We start from the raw sequence: 27,477 nt of genomic DNA on the forward strand, positions 1-27,477 counted from the left end.
GTGTGTAGCGTACCTGTATGGGTGGGATCTCGGGCAGGCAGGGCAGGTTCTCGGGGTTAGTGACGGAGGGGATGAGCTCGATGGGGCCCACGATGGGGCTGGTGGGGCCTCGGTGTGCGTGGGCACTGGCCATACTGGCACTGGTAGGGCTCGTGGGGTTGGCGTTATGGAGGGATGCCACCGGGAAAGGCCCTGCGTGCCCTGGGTTGGAATGCTGCTGGGGGGGGGGGGAGAAAAGGCAGAGAAGGAATGAGCCGTGTCACTCGGCCAATCGGAGTCCAAATTCGTGAAAAGGTTGTGAAAAGGTTATGGTTGCATGGTCATGCATTACAGCGACAGGACATGCTGCACAAGACACACAGACAGAATGTCAAAGTAGGAAAAAGGTGCCAAACCCCTGATTGTAGCAAGAAACGAAACCTTTGGTGGCTCATCTCAGATTCTATAGACATCTGGACAAAGAGAGAAAGTGGCCGTATGTAGCGCAGGTTGCTTACCGTAGCCATATTAGCACAGTCAATTTACACACTCACAGACAGCAGTTAAACATGAGAAAAAAATTATTGTATTATTTCTAGACAAACACGGTGAGGAAGGACTAGGAGACAGGCAGGGAGGAAGGACTAGGTATTATTTATAGAGACACGCGCTGAGGAAGGACTAGGAGATACGCGCTGAGGAAGGACAAAGTTAATTTCAGTCTACGTTAATTTGCCCGGCTGTGATATGAAGCGTGTGTAGCGGTACAGCCGGGAAGCAGCAACCACTCAAGACATGCCCAGCAATACACCATCATAGTAAGATATTTTCAGATCATTGCTGCATGAATAATAAATGCATCGTAAACATCCATATTGCAATTGTGTTGTGGAAATGCTCCCGCCCTAGCCCGGCCTCGCCGTGTGCATCAATCAACTGCTACTGTTTTACTATGACCATTACGTTTGGCTAAAATAATGCATCTCATCAACAACCACATCCGAGTGTTAGTAGATCATTAGTTGTTTTAACCTGACATGAATTGCAATGAGCGTGTTGAACAGAGACGTCGACAGTAAAACCAAGCCTTGAAAACAGTGAAATAGCACACAAGCATCTACCATCCCCGCTCCCACATTGTGCAGCCTCTCTGTGTGTGTGTGTGCTGACCTGTCTCTGCAGCTGGGGCTGCATCATGGAGGGGTACTGCTGCCCGTTGTGCCGAGGCGGTGCCGTGGGCATGCGGCTTGTCGGGGGACCCGGCAGGCGCATGTGGTGGGAGGAAGGATACATGTGGGGCCCGGGCCCGGGACCTGGCCCGCCGTTCATACCACCCCCAGGCCCCCGCGGCATCTGCTGCATGCTGATCAGCCTCGGGGGCTGGCCACACAGAGAGAGAGAGAGCGAGAGAAAGAGAGAGAGACTAACTGTTATTTTCTTCTTTTATCATTTGCTCCCATCCCCCAATTCAGTCGCCAATTCCGTTCCTGGTTGTTGCGTCGGTCTGGGGAGGGTGTGTAGACTACCACATGCCTCCTCCGTCTGATTTGACTTGACATTTAAAAAAATTCAAGATTCCAGAAAACATCAAGGATGTAACACAAAAAAGTCAAGACTTATTTCCATTGTGGTCCTTGGTCTCACAGATAAGCAATACAAAAACATGACCACAAATAACAATATGACAAACTACAATTTTAAGTGTAGTACAACGTAGCCACAGACAATGTATCAGACAACATTTTCATACATTTTAAAATCTAGTTTTTAACATAGTCATATCGGTGCACTCCTAATCAGAAGTATACTGCTTATCTCTTACAGAATGACCTCCTAGACCCCAATCAGTCTGGCTTCCGGACTGGCCACTCCACAGAAACGGCCCTCATTGCGGTCACAGAGGCACTTCACTTAGCAAAAGGCCTCTCCTCTGTCCTGATTCTCCTAGATCTATCTGCAGCCTTCGACACAGTCAACCATCAGATCCTCCTCGCGGCCCTCGCAGGAATGGGAGTGGCTGGATCTGCGCTGACATGGCTGACATCATACCTCAATGACCGCTCCTACCAAGTGTCATGGAGAGGGACTCTGTCGGCCACCCGCCCCCTCCGGACGGGTGTCCCCCAGGGCTCGGTCCTAGGACCCCTTCTCTTCTCCCTCTACACTAAATCACTGGGTAACATTATCACGTCTCATGGCTTCTCATATCATTGTTTTGCCGATGATACTCAACTCTTCCTCTCCTTCCCTCCCTCAGATATCCACGTCTCTGAGCGGATCTCGGCCTGTCTGTCCGACATCTCCGCCTGGATGACGACCAACCACCTCAAACTGAACCTAAGCAAAACAGAATTGCTCCACCTGCCGGCCAAATCCTCCCCCCTGACCGACCTCTCCATCACAGTCGAGAATGCAGCTGTGACCGCGTCGCCGACCGCCAAGAACCTTGGTGTTGTCCTCGACGACCAGTTGAACTTCTCTGCTCACATCGCAGCGACAACCAGAACCTGCAGATTCCTCCTGAGCAACGTCAGAAGGATACGCCCCTTCCTGACAAAAGAAGCCACCCAACTCCTCGTCCAATCAACAGTCATCTCCCGCCTCGACTACTGCAACGCACTGCTAGCTGGCCTCCCGGCCACTGCCACCAAGCCTCTTCAACTCATTCAAAATGCAGCGGCCCGCCTGATCTCAAACCTACCGAAGTCGGCCCATGTCACCCCACTTCTTAGGGACCTGCACTGGCTCCCCATTGCTGCACGTATCTGCTTCAAGGCCCTCGACCTAGCATACCGTGCGGCAAAGGGAACCGCTCCCGCCTACCTCCGGTCAATGGTCTCTAACTACACACCCTCAAGACCCCTACGCTCTGCATCTTCTGGCCGCCTCAGATCTACTCCTATCCAAGCTCCCGGAGGGTCATCAAAGAGAAGCCGCCTATTCTCAGTCCTTGCCCCACAATGGTGGAATGAACTACCCATCCCAGTTAGGACAGCCGAATCCCGTCCAATCTTTCGCCGTCGACTAAAGACTCACTTCTTCAACCATTATCTGAAATGATAAAAAAAAAATAAAAATCTAACCCCGACTAACCTTAATGTCATGCACTTGTCCTAATAAACTAACCTACACTGTAACACGCAACACTTTGATGAACATTGTTACTCAGCTGATAGAGTTATACCCTTCTTGCTGTCTTGTCGCACAGAACTTGTAAGTCGCTTTGGATAAAAGCGTCAGCTAAATGACTAAATGTAAATGTAAATGTATATAAACAGAAATGTAATCATTTGGTGTCTTATTACTGGATCTTATAAACAAACTAAAATCATGCTTTCACAGTATTTTACCTGCCCTACCACTGCACAGAGATCAGGCATTTTCTTTTGAAAGTGGTTACCAATGATTAGGCAGCTATGCTGGAAGACAGCCTTCCGTGCAAGGCCTCTATTACAACATTTAGAATTTCATTTTTCTTCTCAACCAGTGTCCGTCTATTGCTGCACCCGTTTTCTTCGTGCCATTATTGCCTGTTCAAAGCTCCTAATGAGTTAACTGGTAGGAGTTCCTTCAAGTGTGTGTATAGTAAATGAAAGCCTGTAGCAGGGCCCAAGCCTGGGTTTGTATAGTTTCGGTTAGTTAAGTTCCAGTATGTTCTTCTGAAGATTGTTGTATTTCTTTAAAAAATCGCATGGTGACTGCTGACTTCCGCCTACTGTACTGACCATCTTTTGCTTCAGACCGCTTGGTCCCCCTTTACATGTGGTGTCAGAAGTTGGACAGAGGAGAGGACCAAAGCTATTATCCGTACATGGATGACAGCTATTACTTACTTACTTACGCCTTTGCACTCCCTGCGGAGCATAGGCCACTGACTATTTATTTCCATGTTGCGCGGTTTTTGGCCTCCCGAACGATGTTGTGCCATCCCAGTCCAGCCTCTTTCATTTCCCCTTCCCAAGAACGGCGCCAGGTGTTTCGAGGCCTGCCGCGTTTCCTCTTTCCAGGTGGGTTCCATCGTAGGGCTTGCCGGGTGATGTTTGTGTCTTCCTTTCTCAGGGTATGGCCTATCCACATCCACTTTCTCTTCTTTATTTCTTCTGGCGGGGGTAGTTTTGTGCGCTCCCACAGGTCCAGATTTGTAATGACATTTGGCCATCTCACTCTTAGAATGGGGCGGAGGCAGGAATTTATGAAGGACTGTACTTTCTGCTTCAGCCCTACGGTTGTCTTCCAGGTCTCCGAGCCATACAGGAGGACTGATTTAACATTGGAGTTAAAGATCCTCAGCTTTGTGTTGGTTTTTATTTCGCGAGACCTCCATACTCGACCAAGTAGGTTGTATGCCGTTCTTGCTTTTCCGATTCGCACTCTGATGTCTTCTTCTGTGCCACCCGCTGTATCTACTACGCTCCCAAGGTAGGTAAAGGAGTTAGTTTCTTCGATGGCCTCTCCATCTAGTTCAATGTTTTGCTGGCACTTTGTGTTGATCTTCATAATCTTGGTTTTTACCCTATTGATCTTCATTCCTAGAGTTGAGGCTGTTTCCTTTAGTTTGTTGGTCTTTTGTTGCATTTGCTGGTGACTGTGTGATAAGAGAGCTAGGTCATCTGCAAAATCGAGGTCTTCAAGCTGGTGCATCAGTGTCCACTGGATGCCGTTTCTGGCTCCTTCTGTTGTCTTCTTCATGGTCCAATCAATGGCCAGCAGGAACAAGAAGGGGGACAGCAGGCAGCCTTGTCTCACTCCGGTCTTTATCTCGAACGGGTTTGAGGGCTCCCCTCTGTGCAGTACCCTACTTGTCATCCCGTCATATGATCCTCTGATGATGTTGATGTACTTCGGTGGGATTCCATAGTGCTCCATCAGGTGCCACAGACTGTTCCTATCTAGACTGTCAAATGCCTGTTCGAAATCGATGAAGTTGATGTATAAAGAGCTGTTCCATTCCAGGGACTGTTCGATGATGATCCTCAGTGTGGCGATCTGGTCTATGCATGACCTTTCTTTCCGGAATCCTGCTTGATGGTCTCTGAGGAGCATGTCAACGGCAGTCTTCATCCTATCTAGAATTATCCGGTTGAAGACTTTGCTGGCGGTTGAAAGTAGCGTGATCCCCCGGTAGTTCTTGCATAGTGCAAGGTCCCCTTTCTTTGGTATCTTCACTATGTAGCCTTCTTTCCAATCTTTGGGTATCCTTTCTTCTTGCCAAATTTTCCTCATGAGGGAATGGAGTGCTTTGATGCTTGTAGTGATGTCGGTCTTGAATGCTTCACTCGGAATGGTGTCTGGTCCTGCTGCTTTCCCATCTCTCAATTGTGATATTGCTTTCCTAGTTTCTTCTTTTGTTGGGGGTCATTTTCAGTGGGAGTGTGTCTGTTGCTGCTTGTATATCTGCTGGGATGCTCGCTGGTGCTCTGTTGAGCAGCTCTGTGAAATGTTCTACCCATCTCCTTGTTTGTTCTTCCTTTGTGGATAGTGTTTCCTGCCTTGTCTTTTATGGGCTTCTCTGATCTCATCCTTCTCCCCGAGAGCTTCCTGGTGATGTTGTATACCTCTCTCTTGTTTCTCTGTCCCGCTGCTTCTTCTGCTTGTGTAGCAAGCTCTTCATAGTAGCATCTCTTGTCCGCCCTGACCTTTTTCTTTATTTCTTTATGTATCCTGTTGTATTCCTTTGCGTGCTTCTCCTTGGCTGCTCTCGTCCTGGCATTGTTGAGGTGGTCCTTTGCCTTTTTCCTCTCCTCCATGCTGTCCAATGTTCTTTGGGTGATCCACATTTTGTTTTCTTTCTTTCTTCTTCCCAGACTTTCCTCACAGGTTGTTTGCCACACGTTTTTGATCTTCTCCCAGCTTTCGTCGATTTCTTCTTCCCCACTGCCCATTTCAGCCAGGGCCTGGAACTTGTTCCTCAGTGTGATCTGGAAGTGCTTCTGGTGTAGTTTTTCTTCCAGTTTCTTGGTGTCATACTTTGTTATTCTGTTTCCTGGGGTCCCCCTTTTCAGCTTCAGTTGTACCTTTGCTATGACTAAGTGGTGGTCTGATCCCACATCTGCACCTCTCTTTGTTCGCACATCGAGCAGAGATCGTCTGAACTGCTTCCTGATGCATATGTGATCGATTTGGTTGCATGTTTTCTGATCAGGGGACACCCATGTGGTCTTGTGAGTTTCTTTATGTGGGAAAAAGGTTCCGCCAATTACCAGGCTGTTGTCTGCACAGAAGTCCAAAAACATCTGGCCATTTTCGTTTCTGCAGCCCACTCCTTGCTGTCCCATGACTGGTACGTATCCGTTGTTTTCTTTTCCCACTTTGGCGTTCATGTCGCCCATCAGTATAACCACCTCCCTTTCCGTTGCTTTGAGTAGTGTGTTCTGTAGTTTTCCATAGAACTCCTCCTTTGACTCTTCTGTGGCATCGTTGGTTGGTGCGTATGCCACAATGATCCTGAGTGTGATTCTTGGATGAGACGTTCTGAACTTTGCTGTGATGAGTCTAGAGGAGACTGGTTCCCATCCAATGAGAGCCTTCTCCGCCTGTGTTGAGAGCATGATGCCTACCCCCTGCGTGTGTGGGGCGCCTTCTTCTTCATGACAGCTATGAGACTATGAAAAATTCTGATAATTGAGTGGTGACATTTTCCCAGAAAGTCTTGACAGGAGGGCATTCCCAATACATATGCATATATGTACCAATAGCATTGTTTGAACACAAGGAGCATCGAGAGTCCGGTCTGAGACCCATTAGGTGCAATCGTCTAGGGGTCAGGTAAGTCCTATGAACAAAATTAAGATTAATCTGTTGGTGATCTGGGTTGTGTGATGATAGCCAAACATTTTCCCAGACTGCATCCCAAAATCAAAATCTACTTCCAGGTTTGGGATATCCTTCCTCCAAACCGAGTCTAGGGGAAGGACCTCATATGAGGACGTAAGTAATAATAATAATATAATAATTTAAGTAAGTGGCGATAAAAGTCAGAGACGAAGCCTCTCGACGTCTCCTTGTCATAAAAGAATTTGTGAAATCTGTGGTGCTCAAGTGGAATATCTAAATGGGACTCTGTGAGCCCCCAAAGCTGCTCGTATTTGTAGATAGAAGAGATAAGTGGAACTGGTGAGGTTAAATTTGTTGAATATATCTCGATAACTGCGGAGACCATGGTCATCGAAGATATCCCCCAATGTGTGTATGTCTTTCTTTTCCCATCCAGGATATCCGATAGGTTGTTGTGCAATAAGGATTAAATTGTTAATAGGGGAGAATGCCTGTGCCATTTATGGTGGTTAGTACACTTTTTCTGTGTGTCACACCATATCCGGATCACATGTGTAATAAGAGGGCCAAATCTCAAGTTGCATTGTTTAATTGATAAGTTGGTGTGTACACTATATCCTGCAGTCTATGTGGTGCCACTATGTTCTCCTCTAATGGTCTCCAGGATACCGATGCTTGAGAATCAAACCAGGTGATCAGTGGTCTTAAAGAGAACGCTTTAAAGTAATAGTTGAAGTCTGGAAAGGCTCAATTATAAATTAAATATAATATAACTGTTTGCTTGATAGACGAAGGTTGCAACATAATTATGTAATGTCATGTCGTTGGCTGTGAGAGCAGCCCCACTGCACCCAGGCAGGGCAGCCGAGTGAAACCTTGTTGGCTGCGTCACAGTCACGAAAGGGGCTACTTAATTAATTAATCCAATCTACTTTATTTATAGAGCACATTTAAAAACAACAACGTTTACCAAAGTGCTGTACAAGTCCCACAAAGCCCAGAAGCTTCGATTGCCAAAAAAAGCTTCGAAGGTCAGCCCTACCGCAGTAGATTACAGAGAGTGGCCCGTTCAGCCGAACGCACAATTGGAGGGGGGCTTCCCACCCTCCAGAACATTTACAACAAGCGGTGCAGGGGGAAGGCGAAGAGAATCATCAAGGACTCCAGCCACCCGAACAACTGCCTCTTTGAACTGCTGCGGTCAGGCAAGCGATACCGGAGTCTTAAGGCGAGCACAGAAAGACTCAGAAGAAGCTTCTATCCCCAGGCCATCAGGCTGCTCAACGAACAATAAACACTATGCAACAACCATCAATTGCACATAGCACACACACCCACACGCACTTAAACAAACAACACACTGCAGCACCCACTCTCCACACTTTAGATCACACAAACACACTTTATATTTATTGATAAAGGATTTGCACTACAACTCGTACACCTACTGTAAATTGTACCTCATCCCATTTCTGCTTTGCACTACCGTACTTTTCGCACTATAAGCCGCACCTGACTATAAGCCGCAGCAGCTAAATTGAATGATGTGTACATATATAAGCCGCACTGGACTATAAGCCGCATGTGTTTTAATGTTTAATTACCATATGTAAGGAGTGGAGCCTGTGGCTTAATTTGACTCAACACGGGAAACCTCACCCGGCCCGGACACGGAAAGGATTGACAGATTGATTGCTCTTTCTCGATTCTGTGGGTGGTGGTGCATGGCCGTTCTTATATTGAGCTTTAAGTTGCCACCTCTACAGAGAATGACTCCCACCTCTACAGAGAATGACTCCCATTGGGACACAATACTGTCAAGACAAATAACAATAATTAACTCATTTACAAGTTGTATTAAAAACACTTTGGGTGCCATGGGTTAAATTCATGATATACCATAGATTGCCAGCTCTATTTGTCTATGGAGAAGTACCCCTTCTTTGCATGGCTATAACTTTTTAAATTCTATTGCTACATTGCCATTATTAGGGCCCATTCAAAGTCCTATATGTATTGTTCATTGTGTAGCAACATTAAACTTTTTCATTCACATATTCATAGTAAAGTATGGTCTAATGTATAAGTATGTTTTCATCTCTTTCTGCAGCTTTCTCCAGAACGTGATCTATTGCCCCAAATGCATTATATTGATGATGAAATACAGTTTGATGGCAATCGGGGCAATATAAAAAATTTCAATTGGACGTACTTCTAGAATGATCTACGTATGATCTGATGATGACCGGATGGGCGGGGGATCGTTTATAATTCCGTGGGCAGCGTTATATCATTCATCTATTGTGGGTCATATGTTCATCATAACAGTTTATATGGAACACGTTAAAAAATAACGCTGAATCTTACCGGATCTTCCTCGCGCCGTTGGACGATCAGCGTGGTGTAGACCGTTTTCGATTATGGGATGTTTATCCTGATGAACCATTTCCAGCTTGTATAATACTATATACGTCCAAATCATGTTGTTTATCGAGTTATTGGCAATGGATCGCTATATATTGTGACGAGCTAGAGTGCCGGGAGCCAAACCGAGTGCCCGGAAGTAATATGGCCGACCAGCACAACCTCCACAGCACTTCCTGTTTGGCGATTGCGCCGATCGGCCACCAGATGGCGCTCCTGAACCGCCAGAGAGCTCAGTGGGTCCTCCTGGTGGATCTCAGGCCAGCGGAGGGGAAATATGAATCCGATCACAGATTTTTTAAATATTGATATTAAAGACGCTGTAAAGCGTCCTTCGGCAACTTGAGCATGGCCGGGAATGACACTGTAAAGCGTTTCCCGGCACCCAAAGTGTTAAGTTTAGCAAATAAGGGATAAATAACATTTCAATGCAGTAAAAAAAAAAGCAATATTTCCATTTTCGGGTTTTGTCCACATATAAGCCGCACCGTTATATACGCAGGGTCGAAAAATGGGGGGAAAAGCCGCGGCTTATAGTCCGAAAAGTACGGTATATAGTATTGTATATTAGTACACTGCATAGTATATTGTTATATGGTAACTCAGTTACATCTATTATGCATCGAACATTGTACATATGTCTATACTGAACACTGTGACCTCATTTTTTACTTCTAATTTACATGCTATACTATGTTATTTTATTTCATACTTATCTTGTCTTGCACAGTCTCTGGAGCGTAACAGTAAGAAGCATTTTGTATAAAAGTATTCTGTACTTCTGTATGACAACTATTAAAGAAACTTGAATGACTTGTTTGCAGTCAACATTGTCAAAACGGATTTTTTTTATTTATTTATTTTTTAAATCGGTTAATTTTCGTTTTATAGCATTTTGAAAAGCCCTCGTTTTTCAGGAAAATATATAGATTGCGTGATAAACGCCCTTTACTGGAATATTCTGGCATACACAAAAAACGTTGTAATTTTTCGGCCTATTTATGAATAGTTTTAAAATAAACTCTAGATTATCGATAGTATTTACCAACTGTCCGTCTGCAACACTACTATCACCAACATCTAAGAAGGGAGATCCCCCCTTGAATGGCCCTTCTAAGGTTTCTCTCCTCCACACTGCCTGTGGAGCATTTTTCCCTATTGTTAGGTTTTAGTGAGTTTTTCCTTACCTTCGCGTGGGGTATGTCTGGGAGTGCTTGCATTCTTTCATTTATTTGCATTTATCTTACATTTTTTGGACCTTATGGTGTTCTTGTTCTGTTCTTGACTTAGTTATGTTTTCTTCTTGACTTGTTTAAAGAAGACCTGTACGGCCCATGGGGACATTAACGTGTGTTGTCGGGCCTTATAAATAAATTTGATTTGATTTATGTGTACTTATGCACGCTATATAAGCGATCTGAAAAATATATTCTCCCATTTTCTGATCAGCGCGCGGCGCCAGGGAACAAAATAAGCACCTGCCAAATGCCAATGGCGTGTAGATTTCCTCTTTGGCTGGTAAATTACAGAGGCTACTCGGCCACTCTGGCGTGTAAAATAATTGGGAGCCAGCATATTAGAGTATTATATCAGGGCTATACAGTGCGAGCATTTCACTCCCATTTGCCTCTAAAAATGTATTTGTGCGAACCGGGAAAATCATTTAGGAGCACAGTGTGCAAGTAATAGTCTTGCGTAGTGGGCGTCTCAACTGCGCAATTGTCATTTCATAATAGAGAGGGAGCAGCGTGGACCAGCTCTGTAACAACTCATCTCGAGTCTGCTTCTATGTGCAACGAAAACTCTGCGAGCAGCAGTTCCAATTGTCTAACATGCTTTGCATCCTCGCCAGTTATACCCACATCGCGCTAAAAACATTAACTACTGTAATAGTATCTGCTAACTGAGTACTCCAACTAAGCTAACCTGCTAACACTAACTACTGCTAACGCTAATCACTGGGGATGCTCAGAGGAATAGTGGGGGAAGAGAGGGCTGAGAATCTGTCTCTCTCCGTCTATCTCTCTCTGTGTGTGTGTGTGTGTCTCTCTCTCTCTCCCCCTCTCCATCTCTCTCCTGAACCTATTTCATTCAAAAGGATGATATTGATGGACAGTAGCTATAGTATATAGATCAGTAGCTGTAACAGAATAATTGTATTAATTACTATTGATTAACTATTATTCAAGCGTTTAAATGATAATGAATTAAATAATTGTATAAAGAATTTTCCATGTTCTGTCATCTAATAATATATTCCATTACCTTTCCTATCTGTATCAAAATGTTGGTATTGTGACAACAGTACAACATACAAAAGCAGCTTGACAACCAATAAGTAGGCATGAACCAATGTCTGATTTTGGTGATATGTGCTATTGCACAGATGTTGACCGTTAGTATGCACACGCACAGTATAATATGCATGTAATAAATAGTTTGTTAATAAACTCCGTTACTTGAAAAACGTTCACTGTGCTCCTAAATTTCTTAATTTAAATTTTTATTTAGGAGCACATGTGCACCCTGGGGAAAAGGTTAGCGTAGAGCCCTGTATATAGTAATAATAATAACACATGGCGATATACTAAAAAGCTATTTCAAATTTTTGGCTGGTAAAACATCTGCCTGGCTGGTAGTTTTTTTAATCTACCAGCCACCTTGGCTGGTAAACCAAAAAGAAAATTTTGTTCCCTGGCGCGCGCACACACACGGGGCACACGCTGATATATAGGTCAAAACAGATCCGATTACCCCAAGACTGGTAAAATAAATTGCTTACCTCAGATCAGATGTTCTCCAAAAAGATTATTCCAATTCCTGATTGCCATTCCAAATATCGATCGCGTTTATTGATTCAGTGTTGGGTAGGACTGCACGATTAATCGTTTTTTAATCGAAATCGCGATTTGGAATGATGCAATTATCAAATCGCAAAAAGAATTAAAAACGCAATTTTTATAATTTTTTTACCAGGAAATCCCATTGAGATACAAGATCGGTTTGGGAGAGGGAGGTAAGGGGTTTTAGATTGTGTGTTGTGAAGTTTAGACTTCAGAGAGGGAGAGTAAAGTACAGAAAAAAAGGTACCGTTGGGTACCGGTATCGATTCCCAGGTAAAAAGAAACATTTTCAGACTCTGTGTCCTGAAAAGACCGACCGCGTAGGCCAGATGCAAGCTGCATTTTACAATAAACCTCTGTGGGGCTGCTTAAAAAAAATTCTAATTATAATCACAAATTTTATCGCAATCGCAATATCTGTCCGAAAAATCGCAATTAGATTTCCCAAAATCGTGCAGCCCTAGCGTTGGGTACTGTAAATATGTATTCCACGCGTTTTGCACTGTTGTCGCATTTATCTTGTTGAAATCCTCCCACCGGTTCTTTTTTGTAAGTCGACTATTTTGCACACCCCTATGACAGCTATACAGCTGTTCCCATGGTGCTCAGCTGTAGCTGTCAGCTGGCCTCCCGCGCCCGCGCGCAGTTCCCAGGTAATCACACACTGCTGCGGTTGCATTCTGTATGTGCCGTCTTTCATGATGGCAACCCCCGCTAAGAAAGTTAAAGCAAAGGAAATTCGGGCATTCCAGCCCATGTGGACAGACGACTACGGGTTTGTGTGTCAGAAGGACCGTGCTGTGCTGTGTGTACTTTATGTTTAGAAAATGTAGTTTGCCGAACGTCGGGTGTGAAACGCCATTTTGAGACGAAGCATCAAAAAAGTTTCAAAGATCAGGCGGATAAGGCAGAATCGATTAAACGTGCCGTGGCCAGGTATGGAAAGCAAGCCAGCACCCTCAAAGTGTTCACGACTGCTAAAAACCACGCAACTGAAGCAAGCTATCGCATTGCTCATTGCATTGCGAAATGTGGAAAGCCATTCACTGATGGCGAGTATATCAAGGAGGCTTTTCTCTGTAGCTCAGATGTTTTGTTTGAAGGCTTGCCAAACAAAGAGACAATCAAATCAAGGATAAAAGATATCCCCATGTCAGCTCGAAGTGTCGAGCGACGCATCAACGAAATGTCAGAAAATATCAGAGAACAGCAAACAGCTGGATTAAAAGATGCTCCGGTGTGCAGCTTAAAGTGAAATACATCAATACATCATTCAGTAACATTTTCAGAGCCTTATAACAAAAACATTATTACGGTCACCATTGTGACCAGTGGGATTAATCAACAAATTGTATTCTTTATTTTTCTATTTCATTTTGACATTGCACATGTTAAAGAGAGGGCAACGCCATTTCTTTTTACTCAAAATGTGAGTATTACCAAGTCAACTTGTGTTCTTAAAACAATGACAATAAACAGTTTTATTAGGTTGAAATAATGTGGTTGTGTACTTATTTTTCAATCGAAACTTCTTTACAGGTTATACCTCACATTGACCCATTCATTCACACATTGTGGTGTTCTTCATTAGGCCTGTAGGTGGAGCTACGACACAGCATTGATTGATTGAAAACTTTATTTACAGATTGCAGAATGGGTACAGTACAGTACAGCTCAATACATACAATTGTTAAGGGGATGCAGACCAGAGAAAGACTTTCGTCTTGTTTAACGTACAGTACAGCACACGTACAGTACACACACCAATGGTGGAGGCAGCCCACGTGGCATTTTGGATGTGTCCAAATAAATCCACGTATGGCATTGGGCCAATATCAGGCTTTGTTGAGACATCTTGGATGTGTCATAGCATAGTTTTATTTTTTTTGCAATGTGCCACTGAGCCAGCATTGACAATACTAATGGCCATTGTAAACACAGGCTCATCTGAATCAAGCAGAAACATTATTAATGTGAATTAGCTGCCGCTGTGTTTATCTTGCTACAACGCCGCATGTACTTATATTATTCGAATTACTTGTTTTATTAGGAGATTGCAGCTATGCACTGCCCTTAGTAAGTCATACTGTAGAACGTACAGTACACATCTTAGCGTGACATCTAATTTAGTGTCAATACGGAACGACTGAACGCTTGGCTCACCACCTCCTGCTCCGTCTGCGGGTTGGCGAGTGTGGTCATGAACTAGAGGCTAGGGGGCAGCGCATATCTGCGATCTCCTAATAAAACAAGTCATTCAAAAATAATACAAGCCTAGTGTTCATTCATTACGCACGTAGGCTATACAGTACGTGCGTGTGTGTGCATGCTGGCCAGGAGCACGCAACAAGACGGTATAAATATGGAATGTTAATACTAGGGCTGACCTTCAAAGCTTTTTTTGGCAATCGAAGCTTCGGGGCCGAGCATCGATTTTAATTCGAAGCTTAAAAAAAAAAAAAAAAAAAAAAAAAAAAAATTATATTATTATTCTTATTATTTTTTTCTTATGTTGTGGGACTTGTACAGCACTTTGGTAAACTTTGTTGTTTTTAAATGTGCTCTATAAATAAAGTGGATTGGATTAATGAATTAAGTAGCCTCTTTCGTGACTGTGACGCAGCCAACAAGGTTTCACTCGGCTGCGCTGCGTGGGTGCAGTGGGGCTGCTCTCACAGCCAACGACATGACATTACATAATTATGTTGCAACCTTCATCTATCAAGCAAACAATTATATTATATTTAATTTATAATTTAATTTATAATTATATCAGACAATGCACCTACAAAAGCAGATGATTACAATTAAATTAGCCAACTTGGTAACACATTAAGGCCCTCCCATAGTCGAGCGGACCACACACAGAGCAGACTCCCGCGGGCTCAAAGCTGACCCAAAGGGTATTCAAAGCAGACCCAAAGCAGAGTCCAAGTGCGAAGCTCCTATTTTCTGATGCGCGGACGTCCGCGGCGCCCACTTGGTGTCACACAAACTGGCGCGAGGTGTAAACTGGTGTAAACTGGCGCGAGACATGTAGGAAATTGGTCCGCGGAGATCCGCTCGACTATGAAAGCTCAAAGAGTCCAGTGGACCTCCACAGAGTCCAGTCCGTGTGCAGTCCGCTCGACTATGGGAGCACCTTAAGTCATAGCAGCATAGGCATAGCCTTATTAATGTTTTGTGTGGCGTCGCCGTCGTGTACAACGATACTTACGTTTTTTAGGTGATTTGACAAAGTTGTTGTAGAGTTGTGATATGCCATTTTCTTCTGGCATATCTGGCACTCTGCTTTTTGGGCATTGTCTTTGCATATTTTAAAGTGTAACCACGCGTCTGATGACTTCTTCGTCGACATGTCTGCTGCACATGTCCTTGTTTTCAACACAGATAATCTCCACGTGCTGGTTGTAGAGAGGTGGAGTCGAGGCGCCGCTTACTTTCGTTTCATTGGAATGGAGGCGCAAGATTGGAGGCAAAAATCGATATATTTTTTATGTTCGAAGCTTGTGCCATCGAACAAAGCGTCGAAGCTTCAAAGTGTTTAAGACAGCCCTAGTTAATACAGTCTATTCCACTATAGCAATATCTGTGCGATTGGGTTTAGTTCTTATTTATTTATCCACCGTCATTTGCAGTGTTGGTGTAGTGTTTTCATTTATTTTCGGACATCACGCTGCCTCTTGAGGCATGACTGTAAAACATAATTTTTTATGAGACAAAGATTGTTGTATTTATTATTATTATAATTATTGAATTCCAATGATGTCTGTAGAATCGACATGAACGCAATCACCATGATTCCTCCCAAATAAAGCCCTTAAGAACACGGCTGCGGCGCACACCAGTCTGTGCGACTTACGACTGCTCTCCCGTGCTCGTAAATCCCGCTCTTAACTACAAGCGAATCCCCGAGAAGGAACCGCTCGTGAATGCCAAAATCGCCCCGAAAAGGTCTTATGTGGAGCAACGATGACATTTGCTCTTAACTTTTGTCTTAAGTCCGTTGGTGAATGAGACCCACTGACTTTACTCCCTTGGGTCCTCAGCAACACACCTGCCAAGGTCTACAATGGCTACATTGGGATTTGTGCATACACAGCAGAGTCTCATGTTGAAGAAAGGTGTCAGGCTGTTGCTCATTATTAAACGTGTGTTCTTGTGATGAGTGGTGTGGTCATTATAAGAGTATCTGGCCTAATAATAGGACATAGAGTTGAAACCCCAGGCGAATCATACCACATACTTCAAAAACAGGGCCCTTATATGCCTCTCTGCTTAGCAATCAGCGTTACAAGTGATGGATTGGGGTAAGCCCCTGCTGTTGACTGCAGTGCAGGCCTGTAAACCTAAGCTGCTTCACACCACTGATACAGGAGATAAGCTTCTGGTCTACGAGCCACCTCAGCCTGAGTAAGGCTTACTGTATTTAGAAACTGCTGAACGGACATTTCTAGAGCATTTGTTTTATTCTTATATGGTTTGTAAGCTGCTGAGAGGACCATATCTTTTCTTTTCATATCTCTTTCATATCCCAATTGTAGACATTCACCCTCATCTAGGCAAGTTGGAATAAAGGAAAGACCCAGCCCCTGGGTTAAGCATCACACTAGAAGCGATCAAACTGAGGGACAAGATGTTGTCCAGGTGTAGGAGATCTGACCAAGTTATACTGTATAACACACACAGGAATGAGACAGAGTGCCATCAGGGAGGCAAAGAAAGCTGCTGCTTGGACCAGATCAATGAAAACCACTACTACCACTTAGGGACGACTAAATCAATGTTGTTTGGATCGAACCCCAGGCTGAATAAAGTATTGTGAGTTAAAGATACAATTGGGAGGGGTCTCTCAGATGGAGCTAAGAATACAGTAACTACCTGGGCTGTTTACTGGATGGGAATCTAGAGAGCATGACCTTAACACTTTGGGCACCAGCCGCTTTAGCTATCCTTGTACCTACTGCGCCACCGCTGTAAGAGATATATTCTATATTATAGCTATGGAGACAATACTATGGCTCATTTGACATTAACTATCCATCGTTCAACATGTGAAAAAGAATATATTTTTTCATGTATACGTTCGTGTGTTATACCGTGGTGAATATTGTATAGTTTCAGAGTGATCCTGGCTAATTCCTGAAAACGGCGCTATGGAGCAATATGTGAATTTAGCTAAAAGCGTTCGCGTTGCTCGCCTGGACACGCTACTATTTCCAATTCAAAGGTATATAATAGGTATTATGTTTCATCATGAATGCATGAAAAGGGGGGGGGGGGTCGTTTTTTGATGCTTTGATCGTCAGCAACGGCATACGTTTTGGAGTATGTTACATAATCGTTGCGATCGATGTGAAATTATTGTTGGATAAAAGTGGGATTGATGTCATATAGTCCTTACCTTTACTAGGAGGTATCCCAAAAAGAATATTCCAATTGTCTGATCGCGATTTCCAGTATTGGTGTCCATCGGGTCCCCGACATAATCCGGCACAACACATGCATCGAGGGGCCATGGACGCGTTCCAATGTGATCGGGTGAACCGTTAGACTTGCCTGGATCAAAATTCTCCACCCGGAGGAAATTAGATGTAATACAGTGTGAAATAAGGTGGCGATACTGCCACCTAGCAGGATGTACTCTCGGAATGATTTCCTATGGTAACACTGAGGTCCGTGAACCTGTAATGAATAAGAAAATCGAATAAAAGAAAAAACTATGAAAACCCGACTATACTCTGGTATGGCGCTCAACCGCTGGCGAGATAACCCGACTATCAAGGGGTCTGGCGCCCAATGAGTTAAAGCTGGTAGACAAGGTTAAAGCTACTAGCTAATCACTACGCTAGCTACATATCACAGCCAGGCAAATAAATTTAATTAAATCTCAAGGTGAACTTGAGATCTGTTGGGCGACGGTATGTCATGTACCATATTGCACAGAATATAAGATGACCCCTCTTTATTTAAGACTAATTTTTGGAAAAACACTTCTTTGAAGCCCAAATCTTGTTTTTATAAAAAAGGAAATAATTCTATTTGAAAATAATGATAATAAAACATTGTTTTATTCAACATAGGCAAGGTGCATTCGAAGTGACAATGTTCAATGTGCCTCTGGTGTGTGTGAGGGGAGACTAGCCAGGAGAGTTGGGAATCCAACAGGGGTCAGGGTCGGACCAGTTTGACTGGTGGACTCGTCCAGTCCTCCGCTTTATCTACCTATGCTCCGTCTACTCTTAGAGCACATGACAGTTGCGGGCGGAAAGCTGGAGGGGACCCAGACCGGTCGGGACAGAGCCCTGGAGACTAGCCGTTTGAAACGACCGGGCACCTCACACCTTGGGCAGAGGAGAGAGGGTCCCAGCTCTGACCTCCACCCTCTGCGACACTTGTTCTCAACCTCGTGCAGAGGGCTCATGCTGCACGGCTGAGAAGGCTGCATCATTAATGACATCTAAAAAGTCTAAACCCCGAAAATAACACAACACCCCCTTTTCAGATTTCTTTCTAGGAAAGAAAGTCGTATATTCGGGACAATACGGTAATTACATTGTAGTTATCCTATATTACCTGGACATAAAATGCAGGCCACTTATTTGTCACTCACCCCGAAGCAATTGAAATGGTCCAACTTGTCAAAACCTCAACAGAGTTAGTGGTGTCTGCTTTCTGGAGGCGGACATGTTGAATCAAATACGACTGAGTGAAAACACAAATATTACATTCTAATCAAGATGTCTGTGCCCAAAATTTTGGAAGTTCCAACATCTTGTACGATTCAACCAATTCAGGGTGCGTGTTTTGATAAATAACTTTGCCTATTTGTATATTATGTTCAGGTAATATAGAATACAGTATGTAAAATTAAATGACATCTTGATATACGTTCCTTTGCCTGGCTGTGATATTAGGGCGGGCCTAATATATGGAAAATCAACCGAGTGGGGTATCTAAAATATGTGTTTTTTTGTGGGGAATTCAAATATGGGATTATTTTTCGGATCGGATAACTCTAACCTACATTGTTTTGGATTTCAAAATGGCTGATTTTACCATTTTTCACCGCTTGGCCATACATGGATGCCAACATGAATCTGAAGGAACTTTTCTTGTGAAAAGTACTTAGCAGAGGCCTCAGTCACCATTTTAACAACCCTCTCGATGCTTTGTGTGTAGCAAGGCCAGTCGAGAACCTCCATGGGGGTGTTGATTAAGTTCTTCACTTCTGAGGTGCTTAGGGAGCAGGTGAGAGGTGGCTCTGACACATCTTCTGACCAGCTGATTAAGCCACCAATGCTGAACCTCCATGGGGGTGTTGATTAAGTTCTTCACTTCTGAGGTGCTTAGGGAGCAGGTGAGAGGTGGCTCTGACACATATTCTGACCAGCTGATTAAGCCACCAATGCTGAACCTCCATGGGGGTGTTGATTAAGTTCTTCACTTCTGAGGTGCTTAGGGAGCCGGTGAGAGGTGGCTCTGACACATCTTCTGACCAGCTGATTAAGCCACCAATGCTGGAAGTGTCACTATTGATGTGAGGTGTTCTTCTAATCCTGACAGAAGAGTCTCCCAGCTGAGTGTCTGGATCCCCCTCTCCCCTGATGGCCAGGATTCTCTCCACCCCCTCAATTCTCTTTTTGATCCTCAGAGCACAGCAGTGTTTGGAGGATGGCTTCACTGTGGGCATACCAAGCAGATCTTCTAACAGTTGGCATCACAATATCCAGCACCTCCTTCCTCTGAGACTTGAGGCAGTCCAGCTGAAACAGGATGTGCCTAGGCCCTTCGATCCAGGAGTGCTTGACCTTCATGTTGAACCAACATGGATAATACACTCCAATGATGAATTCCACAATGCATTGTAGATTATTCAGGTTCTTTCTTTTAAATTGATGCTTTGACACCCAGAGCCTGAGGAGTCCGTTTGCTGTGGTGAGCCAGCGGCTGTGGTTTACCGGTCCAGCAGAGCCAGTCTTGCAGAAAGCACTCCATCCCTGATTACACAGACCAGCTTATAGCCATAGTGTTGATCAGTTGAGAGATCTTGAATGATCTTCTCAGGCAGCTTGATCAGCGGAGGGCCAAGAAAGATCCTGGTGAAGTTAGGATTGATCTCCAAGTCTGTAACAGAATCAAGGAGCTGTCCTATTGGCCCAGATACTTTGTTGTCTGACAGAGTAGCCCCATCAACTTCAACAATGAGACGGCGCAGTGGAAGTTCACCAGTGTGCAGGTTGCACACCAACCAGACCAGCTTTCTCCCCAGGTGCAGCTCCAGCTTCCGCATTACACCTGCCTTCACTCCAGTGTTGACATTGGTTGAGTCTCCTCCAATGGCCCACAAGGTCTTATCAGAACCGCTCTCTTTCAGCCAGGAAAACAGGACCTTAGCAATCTGCTCTGCATGCGACTCCTCTTTAGTTGCTTTCTCTGGTGTAAAGTGGAACAGATAGTTGCTGCCAGGCTCACTAGCAACACTATAGTGTTCTTCCTTGATCTTTGCAGGAAAAGATTGGTCACAGCCCTCGGCTTCCATCAGCACATTGGTCATGTCAAAGAGAATACAGGAGATCCCCCCCCTCCTCCCTGCACTTCTCCTCAAACTCTTCCCCTAGCTCTTGCATCAACTTTTCTTGTGCTCTTAACCTTGTTCTTATCAATCACTTTACTTGTGTCATCTTCTAAGATGAGTCCTGCATCAATCAGAGCTGCAGTTGCTATAGCTGCAGTTGGCCTTAGCCCTATGCCATACCTTACACTAGCAAGGGCGATGTTTGGAATCTCATCATAATTTTTCCGTGGCTTTGCTGAAGCTGCAGGGTCAGTTTCAGCAATGAGCTCAACTTCAGGGACTGTAAGGAAGCTGTCAACATCCTTCCTGGCAACCTTGTCTGCTGCTGCAAAGCTTTCTTCTTTGCCGCTTCTCCTTTTCTCTGCCTTCTTTTCCATCCCCTCCCTTTCCAATGTTTTCACCCGTCTCTTGTGCTCAGGCAGATCAGCTCCAGCCATTTGGTGTGGTCCTTTACTTCCAACCTTTTCCCTCGGTCCCTTGATGTGGGCAATATCTTATATCAATACCTGGGGCTGGCGGTGACACTATTTGTCGCGTGAGCTGGGGGTTGGCAGAGGGGAGGGGGCAGGAGCTGACCTGGAAAGGGTATAAGTGGGTGTGGCACCTAGGGTAAAAGGGTATGGTAAAATTGAAATCCAAAATTATGTAGATTAGAGTTATCTTATCCTAAAAATGAACTTGTATTTTTATTCAACATTAAATAACACATAATTTAGACACCTTGCATGTTAGGATTTATTTCAGATTAATTCTGGCACCTGTGTATGACCATGGGGTTCAAATGGTAAAATCTGCCATTTTGAAATCCAAAATGATGTAGGTTAGATTTATCCTATCCCAAAAATGAACTCGTATTTGAATTCCCCATTAACACTTTGGCTGCCTAAGGTTAAATTCATGATATACCATAGATTGCCAGCTCTATTTGTCTATGGAGAAAGTCCCCTTCTTTGCAGGGCTATAACTTTTTAAATTCTATTGCTACATTGCCATTATTAGGGCCCATTCAAAGTCCTATATGTATTGTTCATTGTGTAGCAACGTTAAACTTTTTCATTCACACATTCATAGTAAAGTATGGTCTAATGTATAAGTATGTTTTCATCTCTTTCTGCAGCTTTCTCCAGAACTTGATATATAGCCCCAAATGCATTATATTGATGATGAAATACAGTTTGATGGCAATCAGCGCGATATAAAAAATTCCAACTAGACGTACTTCTAGAAGTTACTACACGTCATCTGATGTTGACCGGATGGGCGAGGGGGCGTTTATAATTCCGTGGGCAGCGTTATACCAATCATCTAATGTGGGTCAAATGTTGATAATAGCAGTTAGTATCGAAGACGGTAACGTTACACGCTCAAACTCACCCCAGTCTCCGCGCGCTGTTGGGCGATCATCGTAGAGTAGAAATTCTATCATTATGGGATGGCGATTTACCCGGTCCATCTCCAGCTTGTATAATGGTATATACTTCCAAATCATGTTGTTTATCGAGTTATTGGCAATCGATCACTGTGTAGCGTGACGAGCCAGAGTCCCGGGACCTATAGCGAGTGCCCGGAAGTAATACGGAGTCCAGCACAACCTCTATGGCACATCCTGTTAAGCAGTTGCGCCGATCGGCCACCAGATGGCGCTCCTGAACCGCCAGAGAGCTCAGTGGGTCCTGCTGGTGGATCTCAGGCCAGCGGAGGGGACATATGAATCCGATTGCAGATTTTTGAAATATTGATATTAAAGACACTGTAAAGCGTCTTCGGCAACTTGAGCATGGCCAGCAATGACGTCTAAACACGGTTCCCGGCACCCAAAGTGTTAAGAAACACATCATTTAGACACCTTGCATGTTAGGATTTACTTCAGATTCATGTTGGCATCCATGTATGGCCAAGCGGTGAAAAATGGTAAAATCAGCCATTTTGAAATCCAAAACAATGTAGGTTAGTTATCCGATCCGAAAAATAATCCAATATTTGAATTCCCCACAAAAAAACACATATTTTAGACACCCCACTCGATTGATTTATAAAAAAAAAAAAAAAGGGTATGGCCCGCCCTACTGTGATATGTGAAACTAACGTGGCGTTCCATATTACAGCCGGGGACCAGCGAGTCAGGATGAAGCTCATGCAGGGAGAGAACAGATCCAGCAGCTGCATTGCATAATACCAGAGACAGCATAGTAAATCTGTATACGTCAGGGTTGAAGACTGGTATGGGTAAATGTTCATTCTTTGTATGCAGGAGCCTGGGAATGGAACAAGCTACCACTGCCCATTAACAATACAGTACCGTAAGTATCTTTAACTCAGACTCAGTTTTTAATCATTTTAATAAGTGCAACAATTGTTCTCAGATATTGTGCAGTGAACTGGTGTAAAAATATATATTTTAAATGTCCCTGGCTTTCATTCCTGTGCAACAGATTTGATAAATTCAGGAACACATGCTCCTTAACCCATTCTCTGCCACGCTTATATCCATCGCTGTTTGATCTCTGCCAGCACTGTAAGTCTATGGAGATGTTCACCTTCTTTGCAGGGCTATAACTTTTTAAATTGTATTGCTAAATTGACATTACTATGGCCCATTCAACATCGATTATCTATCGTTCAGGATGTAGGAACGTTTTACTTTTTCATTCACACATTCATACGAAAATACCGTCTAGAGTATAAATATGTTATCATTTTCTGCAGTATTTCCCAGAACGTGAGATATAGGCACAAATGCATATATTAGATCATCAAATGCAGTTTGATACCGATCGATGCTATATAAAAAATGTCAACTGTACATGGTCCTAAACGGTATGACTGATCATGCGCGGGTGAGCGAAGGGGGGGGGGGGGGTCGTTTATAATTCCGTGATAGTCGTTAGATGCTTCATGTAGTATGGGTGATATATTGATCAGAGCCGTTTGTATCGAAAATGATAAACAAAAATGCTGAAACTCACGTCAGTCTCCTAGTACCGTTGGGCGATGAGAGTGGAGCAAACAGATCCCAGTTATGTGGTGGGGATCGAGGCGATCCATTTCCGGTTTGTATATTACTAATACACGCCCAAATCATGTAGATTATTGAGTTATGGCAAAGATCCATATCCACGGTGTGTGTATTGAGTCCCGCGACGATAAACGAGTGGCCGGACGGAATAGGGAGACGCACCGGGATCACAAGAGATCCACTTCCGGTTGCAACTCGCCGATCAGCCACCAGGTGGCAGTATTGAAGCGTTGCAGAGTTGTGCTGGCTCACACAGCATCCGACAAGGCTCTGTGAGTGAAATATAAATATCATGGCGAAAATATGAAATTATGATCAGAATCACGTTGTACGCCGTTATTGGCAGAATTCGCATGAACTTGAAACCTGTTGTACGACGTTATTGGCGGGGAAAGGGTTAAAGATTCAGTACAATGGAAATTGTGTTTTTCAATCTCGTTGCATTTTTCACAGAAGGTATGTTGATGTAACATTACCCAAAATGTTATACTGTTGTGGTTGAAAATGATAACTAAAGCCCTTTGATCACAATCCCCCTGGATATCAACAGAATCGGATATCCAGTACGCTACCATGAAGAAATTGCATAATCTACCCGGGTTACCCTGATTGGCCCATCCGTCTGTCAGTTGTCAGTTCAGCTAGCTAGTCCACAAACAAGTCATGCAATTAGTTTGCTACAATTTAGTTCATTTTAGTAGTTCAAAAGCATCCAGAGCACCTGTGAGTGACTATGTATTTGTCACATGCTAACAGTTAGCCAATATTAATCTCCCATAGCAACCAATCATACTAGTCCCATGAATTTCTTTACATTTGAAAGCTTCATGAATGATGTAAACGTGACATCGCCCACATCAGTGACCAGTTTTAAACAAGGCCTCTGTTGTCCTGAGTGTCCTCCCCTACCTGCTGCTGAACCATCTGCTGCTGCTGCTGCTGTGCCTGCTGCTGCTGCTGCTGCTGCTGCTGCTGTGCCTGCTGCTGCTGCGGCGCGGCCTGTCTGGGGTGCTGGGACATTTGGGAGGCGATGCGCATCTGCTGCTGGATCTGCTGCTGCTGGAGCTGCTGCTGCTGTTGCTGCTGCTGCTGCTGCTGCTGCTGCTGCTGCTGCTGCTGCTGCTGCTGCTGCTGTTGTTGCTGTTGCTGCTGCTGCTGCTGTTGCTGCTGTTGGTGCTGCTGTTGGTGTTGATGGTGCTGCTTCTGTTGGGCGTAGGCGGCCTGCTGCATGTGCTGCAGCCTCAGCTGAGCAAGGTTAATCTGCCCCTGGTGTTTGCTCTGGTGTCCAATGCCCGGGGAGATGGGAGGGCCGCCCACCAACACGTTGGGAGGGTGCGCCGGCTGGGCCGCCTTCTCTATCACCAGGTTGCCTGGGGTCGAGGAGGGAGAGATGGCGGGTGAGAGAAGGGTGGATGGGTTGGGATCATTATAGAAAGTAGTGGGAGTTTGCGCTTTTGGTGCAAAGTCGACAGATATATAGCGTTGCCGTTTTTTAAAACGTATGTATCAGCCAATATCAGATTTAGTTTAGGAAACATTTGGTGTGAGATTTGCTGGAGTACCTCCTCATGTTTGAATATCCCAAACATATTTGGCCTCATTCAACAATACTCTTATTATTTCTTATATTCTTGCTTACCCGTCTGTTAACACTTTGAGTGCCAGCGACGTGTAATGTCATCTTTTCATGCCCCCCGTTGAGTGCCGACGACGCGAATTGTTGTTTGATTTTTTTATTAGCGATCTGAATTCATATTTCATCAACCGAGTCTCCCGTTGGTACAGCAGCCCCTCTAGGAGCTCAGATGGGAAAATACCGCCCCCTATCGTCTATCCCTGTGTAACTGCAGGCCATTCGATTATACTGGTGGATCTGTGTGGGGGGAGCCAACTGGCTCCATTATGCTGGCGAGGGATCTGATGAACATGGAAGTGATCGCGAGTTGGAAAGCAGCCTGGAATATATATTTACAGCAGCCAATAATCAATCAATAAACACGATCAATATTTGGAATGGCGATCAGGAATTGGAATAATCTTTTTGGAGAACATCTGATCTAAGGTAAGGAGTCTATGTTACCAGTTTTAGGATAATCATAGCTGTATTCACTGAGATAACAGCTTGTCCCATATGTGTATATGTGTGTGATGTTGAGGAAATGAGGTAATTGATTTCTCAGCTCGCTTCTATAGCGTGCATAAGTACACATATACTATCGATAATCTAGCGTTTATTTGAAAACTATTAATAAATAGGCCGACAAATGACAACGTGTCTAGTGTATTCGAGAATATTCCAATAAATGCTGTTTATGAGGGAATCTTTCTATTTTCCGGAAATTTTCGAGAAAACAATAGCTTTTCGAAATGCTATAAAAAGGATATGAACCGATTAAAAAACAATCCGTTTCGACAATGTTGACTGCAAACAAGTCATTGATAAGCGACGGGCAGATTAGACACATTCATTTAGATTAGTCACACTCATTTGCATACAGACACGCCCACTATCTCCTTATAAGGTGAATGAGGCGTGTGTAAAACAGCCGAATTTCAGCGTCTGATCGCTGTCTGATCCATTCAACAGGAAGCGATTTGCGACAGATCTCAAAATGACACACGACTCGCGACTCAGTGCATGTTTCTGTGTGTCGCTCATCACATGTGTGTGTGTTAATCTGATGACAAATAAAGACTTATACTTGTTTGTTTTGTAAAGTGTCTATGAGCATTAGGAAAAGCGCTATATAAATCTGATGTATTATTATTATTAGGAATGGTAGGCTTTTTAAATGTTTCTCATCTGGGTAAGAGTTTCTTATCTGGGTAAGAGTGCTCTCGACCACTCTTAGAATTTAGTCTTGCCTGAGAGAAAAGCAACAATAAGAAAACATTGCTGAATCCCAGGTAAGAACAAAATAAGAGGAAATGCTAGTTAAGAACTAAATCTGTTCTTATATCGCTTCATGAATGAGGCCCATTGAAACATGACCATATGGTTACTGTAAGAGCCTCTCACCCAGATTGACCACGTTCTTGGCCCAGAAGGTTGGGTCGCAGAAGAAGCGCACGGCTCCGTTGGCCTGAGGCGCCGGCTCCAGTCTGGCCTTCAGGATGTATCGAAGCTGAAACAGGATCTGCACACAAAACACACACAATTATCAGCTCTTCTGCTACTGAGCCGAGCAACATGGCAGCAGCACATAAGTACATGCCTGAGCATGCCCAAAGGTGGCGCTGCCCAACAGGGCATCTCATATGACCGTTTATATATATATAATTTAATGTAATTGATCAAATTAAATAAACAAAGATAAGGAAGAACCCTAACTTAACATGCCTACATTATAAATCATGTTCGGTTACTTCTGAAAACAATCACTTTACATTATTCCATACTATTATTTTACTACTAAATACTACTAATACTAAACATTTATTTAAACACAATTATTCCTATAACAAGTTCTATAATGTGGATTTCTACATCATCACCATTAGGGGTATATGGATGTTTTTTGTATCAATAAATAGATTCTAAAAGCAACAATCCAATGCAATCGATGCAGTGTATTTCTGTTGATTCCGATCATTAATCTCTATCAAGTTTTTAAATTAAGTGTTAACAGGTTCAGCGCCAGAGGTCGCTATGGCCGTTGGGCCATTGTGTGCCAGCGCTGTGTTCAATGGGGATAAGTTCCGGTGTTTGCAGTGCTAAACCTATATTAAATATTATAGCTATGGATCTAATAACAACGTCGATTGTCAGTGAGTTTCTTCCGGTCAACATGCAAAAAACAGATACTCTTTTCATCCATACATTTCCGTTTTATACCGTGGTGAATATGAGTATAGTTTTAGAG

General features: G+C 43.9%; 1 protein-coding gene across 5 annotated transcripts in view; it reads right to left on the reverse strand.

The window, feature by feature from the left end:
- trim33 (tripartite motif containing 33) overlaps positions 1–27,477 on the reverse strand; it is a 141,031-nt gene that overhangs the window by 43,693 nt on the left and 69,861 nt on the right. For 3 of the 5 annotated variants that reach the window (XM_084332758.1, XM_084332754.1, XM_084332755.1), the window contains exons 8-12: positions 26,634–26,751; positions 24,524–24,984; positions 1,150–1,359; positions 396–452; positions 14–214 (exon numbers count right to left, since the gene is read on the reverse strand). In XM_084332758.1, coding sequence (XP_084188884.1) covers positions 14–214; positions 396–452; positions 1,150–1,359; positions 24,524–24,984; positions 26,634–26,751 — 1,047 coding nt within the window. Of the gene's footprint in view, positions 1–13; positions 218–395; positions 453–1,149; positions 1,360–24,523; positions 24,985–26,633; positions 26,752–27,477 lie in introns of all 5 variants that reach the window. The other 2 variants (XM_084332757.1, XM_084332756.1) reach the window with 2 other exon arrangements.

Source organism: Notolepis coatsorum, assembly GCF_963971535.1.
Source record: "Notolepis coatsorum genome assembly, chromosome: 17".
Lineage (NCBI taxonomy): Eukaryota > Metazoa > Chordata > Actinopteri > Aulopiformes > Paralepididae > Notolepis > Notolepis coatsorum.